Source organism: Sceloporus occidentalis, unplaced genomic scaffold (assembly GCF_023333645.1).
Source record: "Sceloporus occidentalis isolate IW3139 unplaced genomic scaffold, rSceOcc1.0.p SCAF_1, whole genome shotgun sequence".
Lineage (NCBI taxonomy): Eukaryota > Metazoa > Chordata > Lepidosauria > Squamata > Phrynosomatidae > Sceloporus > Sceloporus occidentalis.
The window spans coordinates 198,651,224-198,666,601 of NW_028316981.1; the positions used below are offsets into that span (position 1 = coordinate 198,651,224).

At 42.3% G+C, this 15,378-nt stretch overlaps 1 protein-coding gene across 1 annotated transcript; it reads right to left on the reverse strand.

Moving 5' to 3' along the window:
- Nucleotides 1-492: 492 nt before the first annotated feature.
- SLC46A2 (solute carrier family 46 member 2) lies at nt 493-14,563 on the reverse strand. The gene is made up of 4 exons (XM_089488586.1): nt 13,174-14,563; nt 4,598-4,681; nt 3,816-3,972; nt 493-2,256 (listed from the first exon to the last, which is right to left on the reverse strand). Exons 1-4 carry the CDS (start codon nt 14,237-14,239, stop codon nt 2,199-2,201), a joined length of 1,365 nt encoding a protein of 454 aa, XP_089344712.1. The 5' UTR covers nt 14,240-14,563; the 3' UTR covers nt 493-2,198.
- Between the last annotated feature and the right edge of the window lie 815 nt (nt 14,564-15,378).

Genomic DNA, 15,378 nt, shown 5'->3' on the forward strand with positions numbered 1-15,378 from the left:
CATGGGATCATTTATGAATCAAAGGCAGCAGATGATGTATTCTGTACAACTTTAAGATGAGTTCTGAAAATTTTGTATCCAATAACTCTGCCTAACCTACCATTAATTCTAATTGGAAGTTTTGCAAATACTGTACTAGGCTTTTTTTTTAAGCCAACCTCCTCAGCTTTAGCCACATTAAACATTATCTGATCTTTGGCAGATGCTGTTTGTAATCCTGTCACCATTTTATGGCTGTCTTGTGTAAGTACAAATGAGATAGAAGATCCTCTTTCAGTAAGAACACACCCATTGATAAGTCACTGCAGAGTTGCCTTTGCATACTCAAAGTCTCCTTTGAAGATCTGTATGTAAGTATAAGTATATTATCATTTTTGTTTAGCCTCCTGAAAGCTCTTATCAGGACTAGAGTTTTTAAAGTTGGCAAAGAGCTTCTGTAATACATATTTCACATTACAGAACAAGGATTCCTCCCCAGTTCAGGTGCTTTTATTCAACTTTACAATATCAGTTTGTACAGGGAAATAAGAATGTGCTTAAACAAGTACACTTTTATTGCTATCACCAAGAAATATGTACCCACCCCCTTTGGCCTGCAGTCATTCATCCCAGAGGAATACGTATCCCACAATCAAATTAAACTGATAGTTTTTTTTTTTAAAAAAAAACAAATATTGTTAAGACTTGACAACAGCCTTTTCACTATCAGCAGATAGTTTGGTAGGACGAATGTACCTCATTATATGTAGATAATAGTTTCTGTTTTTCATTTGAACTAAGAACCTTTTCCAGAAGTAATTGCTTGGAGTTTCCAACACACACACACACACACACACACACCACACCACACCAGACTAGTTCTTTGAAAGGAATTATTACTATTATTTATTTATTTATTTATTTAGTGCTGTAGATTTGCTGTAGTATGCTGTAGAAATACTGTAGTATGCATTCACATCTAATGAAAATAATGACATTACACACTGGAATGGAGCTTAGTTGACACACATAGCATTTAAGATTGTAATCTAAAGTTGGTGAGTGAACAAAAAGCAATGTTTGAAGATCGACAGAACTAACAGCTCTGTTGATGGATGAAGTGATCTACAGATTTTAAATTCCCATTTTCAAAAGCTTTAGAAGGATCCTTCCACCTCGGGTCCATTGCCTAATGCATTTGCTGTTCCCCTCTGAAAAACACACCCTGCACTCTCACAGTGAATGACACCAGCGTCAGTTGTTAAAAAACATGCAAGTTGTGAGTAGTTGAGCTAGTGCCTCATTTATTGTCAAGCCAACAAGTCGAGTCATTGAAGTGACTTGAATCTGATCTGAATTTGAGTCAATTGACTTGAGTCCATATCAGTAACTGAAAGTAACTGAAAGTACTAGATAACTTTCCAGTTATCTTTAAAAGTAATGTACTTCTACATAGTAATGTGACAAGTTACCCATCAATTAAAATGGGCTATGTTTCAAAAGTGCTAAGTAAGGAGCTACTTTTAACAACAATTGTTTCAAACACTGGAATCAGATCTGAGCAAGATGATTCCAGAAGCATTTCTGGTCCAAAGAAAAAGCAGGAGCAAGATCAGCCTACATCTTTGCCTACATCCTGTCCACTTGCTGTGTCATCCCAGACACATGAGATAATACCATGGCAAGTTTCTAAAATCTGAGGGGGCATTCACACTTTTTTTTTTGTCCTCAGAAGATGTGGATCGCCACGCTGATGCATATCAGGTTTGTTGTTCTGGGTTTGCAAATCTCTTTGAGTCATTTTAACCCTTGTGTTATTCATACATGCCATTGTTTTGGGTTACAATGGAGCCGCCTTCCTTCCTTTACTGTTACAGTGCAATCCGAATCAATTCAGAAGCATATTCACACTGCCGACAATGCAGATCTTTCAGGAAAACGTAAAGCAACAATAACCCAGTATCGAATATCCCAGGTTAAGTGGGTTTTTGCCAGCCCCCGCCACGTGCATTGAGTGCATTCAGGATGTGTGTGAACACCAAGGATTCAACCTGGATCCATTCCAGATTATTTTCATAGTGTGAACGGTTCCTGAGTGTCCCTCACAGGGCAAGAGACCTCCATTTTCTTTTGCACAGTCATGTCCACTTGATTGATTCTGGGAGTGGCTCCATATTGCATGTATCTGTGTCTGAACCAGGGACAGACCCTTGTTGCTCTTAGTCAGTTAAGATCTCCAGTGATCCAGAGGATGTGCGTTGCTTGCATGCGACAACACTGCGGGGGAGAGAAGCCATAAGAAAATGGAGTGGATTAATTTGTGTAATCAAAAGCACAACAGCTCTGCCTCTAACCTTTTTTTATAAACAGTATCACATCTTTGTTTGCCTTTCCTTGGGCTCTGACCTTTTGATTGAAAGTAAAATCTCAGCCATGTGAACATCCAGAGTTAACAAGAACATCAACACAAATTGTGAGCTCTATGACTCACAAGGTAAATAATGTTAGGAAATGTGCAATCTGGAAGAAAAGACTGAAAGTAGTAGGGAGTGGTTTTGGTCTGCCACAACTGCTTCCAGGATATCTAATTCTCTCCCTTCCCCTCTCATTTCTCCTTCTCCACCCGGTCAGATGGTCAATATTCTGTGAGCATTGAACATGCTCAGTCTTTGTAGTGACATTCTCCACACCTACAATATCATCATCATCATCATCATCATCATCATCATCATCATCATCAATTTTATTCATTTTTATTCATTTATATCCTGCCTTGTCCCCAATAATAGGACTCAATATGGCTTATAAAATTTTGAAATCCATACAGATTAAAAACAAACAAAATCAAACATCCATATATACCTGTAAACATATCCATCCATCCACACGGAAAATCCATAGCTCCCACTTTCCAGATTAAAAACAAACAACAAAAAACATATCCCTTGATATCTAGATAGATCTACCTATATATCTGGATATAGATTAAATAAGGGCAGTGGTCTACTTGGGAGTAAGGGAGGGGATCCACTCAGGGATTTTAGAGGGACTACATGGAAGTAAGGGGGTATACTCAGGTGCAAGGCAGAGATCTAGTCATGAGAAAAGGTGGGATGATGAGGATGATAGTGATGATAAATAGAAAAGTACTAGAATAAAATAACAATAAAAAGAAAGGTTCCAGAAGAGAGCCAGTCTGATGTAAAAAGGTGGGGAGCGGGGGACGGGACATTGTGCCCTGGATTAGGACTTTGGAGACCAGGGTTTGAATCTCCACTCGGTCATGGAAACCCACTGGGTGACTTTGGGAAAGTCACACTTTCTCAGCCTCAGGGGAGGGTAAAGGCAAACCACCCTTGAACAAATCTTGCCAAGAAAACCCTGTGATATATTTGCCTTAGGGTTGTTATAAGTCAGAAGTGATTTGAAAGCACACAACCACAATTAGAATAAAGCAGATGCTGAAATAGGTTACAGTTCACAACCCACTAAAAAGTTCTTAGGAGCCCCCTCCCTGCGTCACACAGATACAATAATGGTTGTAACTGCACTACAGAAAGAATCCAGTTTGACACCACTTTAACTGCCATCACTCAATGCAATGGAATTCCGGGAACTGTAATTTTATGAGACAGTTAGCCTTCTCTGTCAGAGAGCTCTGGTGCCACAACAAACTACAATTCCCAGGATTCCATAGCATGGAGCCGTGGCAGTTAAAATAGCATCAAAACTAGATTATTTCTGCAGTGCGGAGGCAGCTTTTGAGGAGGAGAGGTAGTTCCTCCTTGGGTGACAATATTTTGAAAGCTGCAGTTTGACCTTTTTGCTTTCTTTACCTGATGGGGATGAGGCTTAGGCAGCCGATGCCACATGACAATAGGAAGCAGAATCCACTGAACCAGCCCAGTGTATTTTGGTAGATTTTATTATAGGCTGTTAAAGTCACAGCACCTGTGATCACAAGAGAGAGCTGCAGGAGAACAAACATCTTTCCTAGAAACAAGAGTGGAAGGAAAATAAAACAGCACTTAAAACAACTTTAAACAACAATTCCTTTCACTTGTTGTTGTTTTTTCCAACAGTGACCAGTGTGTCTCCTACCTGTTTTGTCTTTTGAAAAGTGATCATGTTTATTTTATTTTAAAAAGGTGTACTGGATGATAAGATCCAAGGTGCCCTTAGAAAGTTTTCTTTTGTTAGCAGTGTCCTCAAACCTTCAGTTGGATCTAAATTGAATGTTCGCACCATCACACTAACCTGGGCGATGTGGGTGTGTGTTATGAATACACATTGTTTCAATGTGAAAGTTCAGGGTTGAAATTTGAAAGTTATTATTATGGTTGATGACCAGCATAGTTCAGGGTTGGTTTTCTTTAACCACACTGTTGTCAAATTCAATAGCATGCATGGGAAGCATGTGGCTTGTGGGCTTTGTGTTGCACATCCAAGTCTACTTTCCCAGAACAATTCTTTCAAGTCAAATTGGAACGAAAAGCCAGATCCAATCCACCAAACTTTTCTTCAGTTCTGGATATTTAATATAGCACACAGAGCAAAAGGAACTTATTTTGATTTTTTTCATTTAAAGAATATTAGGAAGTTCAAAGAAGCTCCTTACCATAGGATGATCCTTCTACTTGTTTGGATAACAAAGATCTGATGGTTGTCAGAGGAATGAGGGCAAATAGCATCACCGCACGAGCTGAAACAGAACAGAAGAGGATGGGAAAATTTCATTCAGCAACAGGCCAAACTGCCAGGGCCTTCATTCAGGAATGGGGACAATATGATCCTTCAGATATTGTTGAACTGCAAATCACATCGTCCCTCACCCATGCTGAGTAAAACTGATGGGGGTTGCAGGCTAAGATCATCTAGGGGACCCCACCCAGCCTTAGCTGAAGTAATGTACAAGCTGAAAGGACACATGTCAGAACTGTAGATGTAAATACATTGTTAAGTTGAAGGCTTTCATGGACAGCATCCATAGTTTTTTATGAGTTTTTCAGGCTGATGTTTTGCCAGGGAAATGTCAGGAATAAACTCTTCTAGAACATGGCCACATAGCCCCCAAACTCACAAAAAACTATAAATATATTGTTGTTAATATCCCACCTTTTTCCAGTTTGGGACTCCAGCTGACTTACAGCAGGTCACACAAGCATAGCTAAACATTCACAACACGCAAAAGTTAAAAATGTCACCCACAATCCTGTCAGGGAGCTACAACTACATAAGCACTGTAGTTAGAGTGCCGTGCAATGACTCCTATCCTGATCCTCCAAATCCCAATTTACTGGGAAACTTCTGCTGCTATTGAAGGGGGGGGGGGGTCTGTTCCCTTGTTCATCAAGAAGTAGCTGGCTGACAGTCCCATCTCTTCCCATGAGTAGTCTTGAGTGTGATAGGCAAAGACTGTTCACATGGGAGCATGGAGTGGGACCATTGACCAGTTGCTTGTAATAAAAAGGGACACAGATCCCTGTTGATTACAGAGACTGCTTCCTGGTAACTGAGGACTGGGGGGCTTTCACAGTCCCTATGTATCCTCTAAATTAGGGTCTATGTAGGGATTGTGGATATAAATCCACTGCAAGTATGTACCTTAGGCATTTGTAATGATGTATTTGTAATGACCCAACAGGATTCAGCCTTGGGCGAGTCACAAACCCCATGAGGGTTGCCATAAGTCAGAAAGAACTTGAAGGCACACAACAGCAGCAATGGGATACTGGGTGTAATTAAACTATCAAAGAATTAAACCTTGTTAAAAAAACCCACAAACCATTAAAAAAAAGCAGGAAATAAACTATACACACACAAATATGGCTGGGCAGGTTATTCTATGGCTGTCCATATCTCCAACTATAATAGATTTAGAGCATGGAATGGTGTGTGTGTGTGTGTGTGTGTGTGTGTGTGTGTGTGTGTTGAACTGCAACTGCCAGAATCCTCCAGCCTGCATGGCCATGAAAGGGGCATTTCCACATTCTGAATACATGGGTAACAAAATGAGGGTACTGTATCAAATGGTTGTCTCTGACTGTTGCCACTCCCTGGCACATTTTCAGGAAGGAAAGAACAGTTGTATTCAATGGACTCAAATTAGTGTCAGTGGTTGAGAACACGCCTCTCCTTCTTGCCAGGGACAGGCTAATGCTCTCAGGAGGCATTTGAAAGCATTGGTTAGGAGTGTTTCATTTCTCCTTCCTCTTCCCCAATGACTGGAAAGTTGAATTTGAAAAATAATTCATTCCTGTCACTTCTCTCAAACTGGTACAAAAAGTCTCTGATTGTGCCAGAAGCTGACAGAAGATATTTCGGCATCAACAAAACATGACAGGATCGCCAAACATAAAATTGGAAAGAAAAAGAACCAAAAGTGGGACTTCTGGTATTTTTCAACAATCTGGATGCCTCCTTTACATGTAAAACGTAACCAGTTGCTTTTGGAACATCAGAAACTAGTTAGAGTGCCTATTGCACTTCTGGTTGCTTTTCTATTATTTACTGTTATCTTATTTGAGAGAAAGAAACTTTCCAGAGGTCTCTGGCAAAGAAAGCTAAGTAGCTCACAAAATCACAAGTCCAGTGATTCCATAGCCTTGAGCCATGGCAGTTAAAGTGGTGCGAACTGCATTATTTCTGCAATGCAGGTTAGACCAGAATGGCATACAATTGGAGGGGGGTGGGTCTTTTTTAATAAGGTTTTTAAAATACCTTATAAAGGACCTTCTAAAAGTAACTAGAAACTGTTAGTCATTATATCAGTAAAGAAATATTGTTCTTACTCACTATGTTTCTTTTGAAATATGCCTTCACTGCAGCCTTGTTACTAAACAAAGCACCTAATTACAGGTCACTACATGGCTGTAATGTGTTCTTCCCAGCCTTGTTCTTCCTATGCAAGTAAGTCAGAGGAGGAGTGAAAATGAGTTCCTGGTTGGTGTGTCAGATCAAGAGAGATATGTCTCCCCTGATGTCATCTGCCCCAGAAATAAGACTTCATGTTCAGTACACTCAGAGCTGATTCAAACATTATGCATTACGATCCTCAGTAGGATGCGTCAACGAGGTCACAAGTATTACTGACTGAGAATTATTGTCTTGTAGCCACACACAAATTGTCAACTGATTAATTTACTAAAAGGGATTAAATGGATGCTCCAGTCCAGTGTAAGCTCCACAGAACACAGTGGGATTTGTTTTTGAGCTGACACACTTTGGATTGCGTTATAACTTTTCTTCAATCAGGTAACCCCTCTGTACACTCTGACAGCTATTAATTTTTGGCTAGTAAACAACTTCTGCCTCTACGCCAAGAGCTTTAAGCGCCTGGAATAATAGGGCATTTGGTTGCAGTCCAACTGACGAGGGGAAAAGATTTCCCAGGACAGGTTGAGCTGGTCTAAGCATATGAGGAAGCTCCTTCTAACACTGAGCAACAGTTCTGAGGAAAGTATCAATAGCATTCTGTTGTTGCAGAACTGAATTGTTGCATAGGCACATAGTTTGCCTTTACTATGTGATTGTAATCAGAAACAGGTTTGGATCAAAGCCACATTCCTTGTTCTAAGCTCTCCACTCAGGTGAAAAGCAAAGATAATGTTTACCACTGACTTTAAACTGCAGCAACAATGCCAGCAAACATCTCCACCATTGGGACAAGCTTGCCACTCACTTGTGTTGTACCACAGAGAATGATCTGCAGTATGAGCCCCCATATTTGTGTTATAGAATGGAATTTAGCATGGGACTAATGTCTTTGTAAGTGGATTTACTTGTTCTCCTGTTCTTTGCATTACAGCCAGATGTACAGTCCTCCCCAGCTTCTCCCAAGAAGGCCCAAGGGGACCAAGGAGAAGTTAATTTATCCCAACTAAGATCTGTCAGAAAACATCTTCCTTGCACATTGCAGCTTTCTCCAATCTTGGGTGTGTGTGTGTGGGAGGGGGTAGGTAGGGAAAACCTTCTGAATCCTTTTCTCTATGCTCCCCCTCCTGTTAAGCAACCCCAAACATCAGATGGCTTAATCCCAAACAGTTTTAGCCTAATGAGTTTGCTCATTCCTAAACCAACTGTGCTTTATTAGGTAGTTTTGTGTGCTTTGTATCTACTATTTGTCATTTATGAAGTTCTACCCTGGTGTTTGCTGTTCCCCCATGCAGCTATTGTGTGTGCTATGATTCATAGGTGTGTTTAATAAAATGTCCATTTCGATTTTTAAAAAAAGATAAGAAAAATGGCGCAAGAGGTAGACAGAGATAGAGAGTAATATCTTTAGTTGTTTTTGAAGGTTGAAAGTATTTTTTTTAAAGAGTGAAGGTTTAAATTTGTATGAATTGGTGTATTACGTTCCACCTTTCATAACTTGAGGCAGCTCAAAAGTTTCAGACAAGAGGTACCATCATCACTAGCCAGCCTGGCCTGTGATCAGAGATGATGGATGTTGAATTTCAAAACACCCTAAGTGCGCGTAGCTGGGGGAAGGTGGTCTCTTTTATCACTGCATTCTGTTGCACGTGTGAGATTCGTCTGTACTGTAATCATACACAATACAGTTTGGGGTACAGAACGTGGCTGTCTTCCAGAATGCTTTTTGGCCTTACCTCTTCATAAGTGGATCTATGTCTGTGGGAATTAGAATGCAGTTGTGTAACATCTGTATCTAGTAGTTATTTTGCTATGTACCAGAGTCAGTAAAATTCACGATGTGCATCTGTCACTCTTGTCAGTGTCCCAGCATAGAATCAAAGAATCATAGGAGATTATCGCACTGCGTTCTGAGAACGTTCCTATCATCACGTGATGAGAACGTTCCTGGAACAGATATTACTGCATTAGTAAACTAGAACGTGATCAGAACGTGATCAGAACTGCATTTTACCCCACAGTGATTCCTGAAACCGTTCCGAGAACATATTCCACTAAGGCCGCCTCCGTCTCCTGATTGGCTGAAAGAATGACAGGCAGGGAGGCAGTGAAGCAGGCAGGCGAGCGACTGCAGTGAGGGAAGGGGTGTGTGTGAGAGAGAGGGGGGAAAGGAGGAGGGAGGGAAGGGAGGGAAGAAGGAGGGATCGGGAGGAAGGCAGGGAGAAAGAGAAATGGGGAGAGATGAGCCTTGCAAGTTACATCCCAAACCTCCTTTGCAAGGTTGGGAAGAAGGAGGAGCTCCATGCAGGTCTCTTCAAGCCGAAGAAAAGCAAGTTGCCAGGGAGGGGACTGGACCAAGGGCAGAGCCCCGGCAGCCATAGCAGCTCTTTAAACCGGTTAGAAAAGAAGAGTCCTCTGCTGTCATCCCAATTCCCCATTTTGGCTGCTTGTCAGCCTTTTGCCTCCTGTGTGTGTGCGCATGTAATGTGTGCCTTCATAGAATCATAGAATCATAGAGTTGGAAGAGACCACAAGGGCCATCCAGTCCAACCCCATTCTGCCATGCAGGAAATCACAATCAAAGCATCCCCAACAGATGGCCATCCAGCCTCTGCTTAAAGACCTCCAAGGAAGGAGACTCCACTACACTCTGAGGAAAGAGTGTGTTCCACTGTCAAACAGCCCTTACTCTCAGGAAGTTCCTCCTAATATTGAAGTGGGATCTCTTTTCCTGGAGCTTGCATCCATTGCTCCGGGTCCTAGTCTCTGGAGCAGCAAAAAACAAGCTTGCTCCCTCATCAATGTGACATCCCTTCAAATATTTAAACAGGGCTATCATATCACCTCTTAATCTTCTCTTCTCCAGGCTAAACATCCCCAGCTCCTTAAGTCGTTCCTTGTAGGGCATGGTTTCCAGACCTTTCACCATTTTAGTCGCCCTCCTTTGGACACGCTCCTTTTTGAATTGTGGTGCCCAGAACTGGACACAATATTCCAGGTGGGGCCTGTGAGCTTCCCTCCCCGCTTTAATTCTTGTCTGGCTCTTTGCTATGGAATTCTGGGAGCTGTTTGCTTGCTTTTGTGTGTTGCTCCAAACAGAGGAGCTTTTGTGGGTTCCTTCCTGGAGGGAAGGAGGAGAAGGTCCTGGGCATCCCTGCCATCCTTGCCTCCTGCAGGCTGCCAGCACAGGAGCCCCGCTGGACATGACACTAGAGGCCCCCGCAGAAGCAGCCAGACCCTCTCCCTCTTGCTCTCTGCTCTGGCCCCCCTGTTTCCCTCTCTCTTCCTTCTTTCCTCTTCTCTCACTTGTCCCAACTTTCCTCCCTTCCCTCCCTCCTTCTTTCCCCCCTCACACACACACACCTTCCCTCACTGCAGTCGCTCGCCTGCCTGCCTCCCTCCCTGTCTGTCATTCTTTCAGCCAATCAGGAGACGGAGGAATGAGAGAACGGATTTGAGAACAGATAAGAATATCGCACACACCTCTGTTGGAACGTTCTCATCAAGTTTCAGCTCTCTGGGAACACATTCATATCTGTACCCTCCTGGAACACATTTGGAACACATTTAAACGTTCTGAGAACCCGATTGGAACACATACGTGCGGTATACTCAAATGCGTTCCGTTCTCATCAAATGCGTTCCGTTCTCATCACGTGATGAGAACGTTCTCAGAACGCAGTGCGATAATCTCCATAGAGTTGGAAGAGACCACAAGGGCCATCCAGTCCAACTCCCTGCCATGCAGAAACTCTCAGTCAAAGCATCCCCGACAGATGGCCATTCAGCATTCATAGCATTGAGCTGTACCAGTTAAAGTGGTATCAACCTGACTCTGGAGTTTATCAGACAAGGGAAATTGGAAGTATAATCCAATGGCAATCAGAACGCAATCATGGGATTTAACGTTATTGCGTGATAACCCACTACACGGAAATTTGGGCAATGGGAAGTCAGTCTGAGCGCAATCATGGGGTTTCACGTTATTGCCTGATAGCCTGCCACACACAAATTCGGGCAATGGCATGCTATTTTTGGGAAATAGGGAGCCAGTTCGAATGCAATGAGCATTCATGTAATTTTGCTAAAATAGCGACTTTATGTGAATGCATTCTGGCCCCACTTTCTTTTCATTCGAAATTAAGAGAAATTCCTCATGTGTGATAAGCTTCTCTATCACATGTTCCACTGCTGAACAGCCCTTATGGCCAGGAAGTCCCTCCTAATGTTGAGGTGGAATCTCTTTTTTTGTAGTTTGCATCCATTGTTCTGGGTTCTAGTCTCTGAAACAGCAGAAAATAAGCTTGCTCCCTCCTCAATATGACACCCCTTCACCTCTTAACCATCACTTCTCCAGGCTAAACATACCCAGCTCCCTAAGTTGCTCCTCATAAGGCATGGTTTCCAGACCTTTGCCATTTTAGTTGCCCTCCTTTGGACATGCTCCAGCTTGTCAACATCCTTTTGTGAATTGTGGTGCCCAGAAATGGACACAGTGCAGTTCTTTTTTCAGCAGTGGAAGGGAGCGCAATCTGGAGTGGGTTACCCCTTATTGCTACTCCAGTAACAGGGCCAGCCAACCAGATCTTTCAGCCTTTGTGTCGAAGTAACCCACTACAACCCAGTTTTTAGAAAGCAAACAGGAAGTGCGACAAGACCTGTCCATGCTTCCTTTCTACCACAGCAAAAAGGCATAATGCCAAAAAGCGTGGGGCAGACCACTTTCCTCTCTGCTACTGAAACAGATAATCTATGGTATAATAACTCTCTGAAGCATCCTATGCCCAAAAGGATCTTCAGCTGAGGCATACTTATCAATCTTGCAGTGTCTTGCCAACACTGAGCTCAACATTCATGTTCCAACCTTATGGATATCTAATAAAGATGATGACACATCAAATGCAGCAGTCACTGCAGCACTTCTCATGAAACGAGTGAGGATACCAGCCAGGACGGCATCAGCTGAATTCTTAAAGCAGGGGCAATACAATCGCAAAGGTCCAAAACACACTGCAGAAATAATCCAGTTTGAGAGTGCTTTAACTGCTGTGGCACAGTGCTAGGGAATCCTGGGAAATATCATTCTGTAAGACATTTAGCCTTCTCTGTCAGAAGAGGTCTGGTGCCACAATATACTAGTTTTCAGGATTCCCTAGCACTGAGCCAGGCCAATTAAAGTGGTCTCAGACTGGATTATTTCTGCAATGTGTTTTGGACCAAAGTCATCTAATAGAATAGTAGAATAGACTTTCTTGCCTGTTGAAACTTGATGAAAAGATTAAAAAAAAAGCATCAGACATTAGATATGGACAGGAAAATCTTAACCACTCATCTAATGTCCTGCATGTACCATTGTTGTTTCCTCTCTGTCTTCGGGTAAAGACAAAATGAAGGTAAGCCCACATCTTGCTGTGAGTAAAAGATGTGTCTATGCCTAAAGGCAGGGTCTAATTGAAAAAAAAAATACAGTATCAAAAGTCGAAAACACAAAGAATGTTCATCTGCACTGCAGAAATAATCCAGGTTGGCATCACTTTGACTGCTATGGTTCAGTGCTATGGAATTCTGGGAAATAAAGTTTGTGGTGGCACAAGAACTCTCTGACAGAGAAGGCTAAATGCTTCATGAAATTACAATTCCCAGAATTTCATAGCATTGAGCCATAGCAGTTAAAATGGTATCAGCCTGGATTATTTCTGCAGCGCTGATGCAGGCCCATTACACACATTTACAATTCTGTAAAGGGGTTTCTTACTACCTTTGCTACAGAGCCAGGTAGACATAAAGTTATGTAATATAACAAGTCATAGAGGATCCTAGAAGTCACCAGTAGAGAGAAACATGTTAATCTCTCTCATGATTGGAAAAACATTTGTCAGTGTGTGATCAATATCTGGTGAAATGTCATCAATCAGAGCTATGGCCTAGCTTTTGAGTTAGTAATACCTCAAAATGAAGAGAAACTGAATAACTGATGCACTGTAGTATTATATGAATTTGCATAACCTACACAAGTCTCAGAACTTTAGCTTTTTTCTTCTTCTTCCTTGAACAGAATTTGAATTATATGGTCCAAGGGAACACGATCCTACCCATTTTTCAAGCTGGGCAAACTGATTAGAAGCCGCACATAAGCAACACTGGTATAATACTTTGTGAATCTACTCAGAATCAATAACTATTAGGTTCAGTGATATTAAATCTCAGCTAAATAATGCAGTGTATCTTTCCCAGGTAGTAAGTACAATAAGCACAACATAGTTCAGTCAATAAGTACTGTACACAAACAGGACAAAAGGTGTGGAATATCTCTTGACTTACCAACGTAAAACAGGTAAGTCTGTCGCACAAAGGCCATGATGAGGATGCCAGCTGAGAAGGACACAATCCCCATCATGATCATGGTGGTGTCTTTTAAAAACTTGGAGAACATGAAGACTCCCAGGAAACTGGTGATAAAGATCATGTAGCCGGCAGCATTGGCATAGCCAATATATTCTGGCCCCCAGCTCAGAGGTTCCTTGAGCAGAAAAAGGGGCAGAACATCCATGGCTCCTGCGACAGCTAAGTCATACATGATGGCTCCCATAAAAAGCATGGCAATGATGACCTTGGAAGGGACCATCATGGAAGGGCTTTTGGTTTCAGGAAATATGGAATCTCCTTCATCATCAGCCAACTTGCTGTCAGGATGGTCCTTGTCAAAGGAAGAAGCCGCTGGGGGAGGACTTCCAGGCTTGGGCACTCTGAGGACAAAGAGACTGTAGATAAGGCAAAATGCATATAAGGCAACACTGGAAGATACCAAGACTGTGCCATGTTGGTAAGTAAGGTGGAAGCTGACAAAGAGGTGACCAGATGCAATGCTGCCCAAAAAACCAGCTATGCCATAGATGAGTTCGATAATGATGAGGCGTAATGATCTCCTGCTCTCAGAGGAACCCTGGGACCCCAGGGCCATGACACTAGCCCAGTAAGTGGTGTAGCCTCCTGTCAGACCATGCAAGACAGCAGCTCCATACATCACCTCGATGGGCCACTCCAAGAGGATCAAAAGGAGCAGAAGGATCCGAGAGAGCAAATAGCCAGCCAGAGGCACGCAGATGGAGATCTTCCTGTTCTTCAGATCACCCAATTTGGCTAGGCCATAAGCTGACACTAGTGGGGTCAGGCCATCCACCAGTCTGTAGATAATGAAGAAGTTGGAGATGGCTTTCTGCTGTGCTGTCTCACTGGCATGGGCTGACGTGGGTAAGGAAGAAGAATTGGTCTGGTTGTAGTAGTTCTTTACCACTAGCAGTAGTCCTGTGTCAAAGAAAGCGCTGGCAAGCTCAGCCGCACCAACAACAGGCTCAATCCAAGTCCTTAGATCCATCATGCTAGCCATAGAAGCAAGAAATCAGTGGATGTTATTCTTATTGTAAAGAACAGAAAGCATATCCTGGAACCATCAGATCATCCTGGAATCAAAGATCATTTTGATCTTGATCACAAAAGCTGGGCTCACGACACTGAAAATAGAGGCAGAGATCTTCCTACAACTGCCTCCTTCAACAGATAAACTTCTTAACTTCTTTCCCTCTCTTCCTCTGCCTCACCCTCCCCTTCTCCTTCTCCGCTTACCTTCATGTGCCCATAACAACGCCTCCACACTCTTGCTCTTCCTGCTGTCATTTCTTTAAAATAAAAGAGCCACATGACTTTGGTGAAATCCTCCCTCATTTTCGAAAGTGAAAGCAATTTGACCAATTATTTAGGTACTGCCAAACCAGGGCACTTCCTTCTGCCTGGAATGCAGCAGCTTTTGGCTTTTTTTTTACACATTAAAGTGTGTAAGGAAGTTGATCAATCTGTTTGGAAACAGAGATATTGCTTTGATAGTAGACGGCAGCAGTAAAGAGACCAAGCAAAAGACAGGATGCTTTTTCGTGCTGCAATTCTCTCTCTCTCAGCATTGCAGAAACCAGTCTTGATGTACAAGAATTAAGAGGGTGGGAGGGAGAAATGGAGGGAAGATGGTACTTCACCATTTGTCAAATCCTGAACATAAGGACAGTTTCTAAAACAAATGATAATAGCTCACGCTGCCTGGGCAAAAGCAGCTCTTCAAGAGAAATGGCAGACAAGCTCACCACCAAACCAAATGTCATCTTAATCTTCCTGCTCCCACTTCATGATGTTCACATTTCATAATTTTTAAAAGTAATGTTTACAAAACACCTTTGCCCTAGCATCTTTTTGTCGTGTTGTTATTATTTTCAAATGCAAGACTGCTCATGGGTCTCAAGGGACATCACCACACATCACAGCAATTGTGTCATTTTTCCTTTTTAAAAAAGGAAACATAACTGGTTTCAGAGGTGCCATAATTGCATGTTTTCACAATTGCACAACTGGGAACGCTGCTGCCATTGTGCTCTCTTCCTGACTTCTCCTTAACCCTTCTTTCCTGTACTATGCCCTACTTAGCATGCCTTTTGCGGTTATACTATTTAATTTTTAAATTTTAAATGCAATTCCAGACCT

Excerpts from the sequence above, each read along its gene's own strand:
- SLC46A2 (XM_089488586.1), bottom strand. The coding sequence starts at position 14,239 with ATGGCTAGCATGATGGATCTAAGGACTTGGATTGAGCCTGTTGTTGGT. Across the intron at positions 4,682-13,173 it reads GACTTACCTGTTTTACGTTG|CTCGTGCGGTGATGCTATTT; the intron begins GTAAGTCAAGAG and ends GTTCTGTTTCAG. Across the intron at positions 2,257-3,815 it reads CTAAGCCTCATCCCCATCAG|TGTTGTCGCATGCAAGCAAC; the intron begins GTAAAGAAAGCA and ends TCTCCCCCGCAG.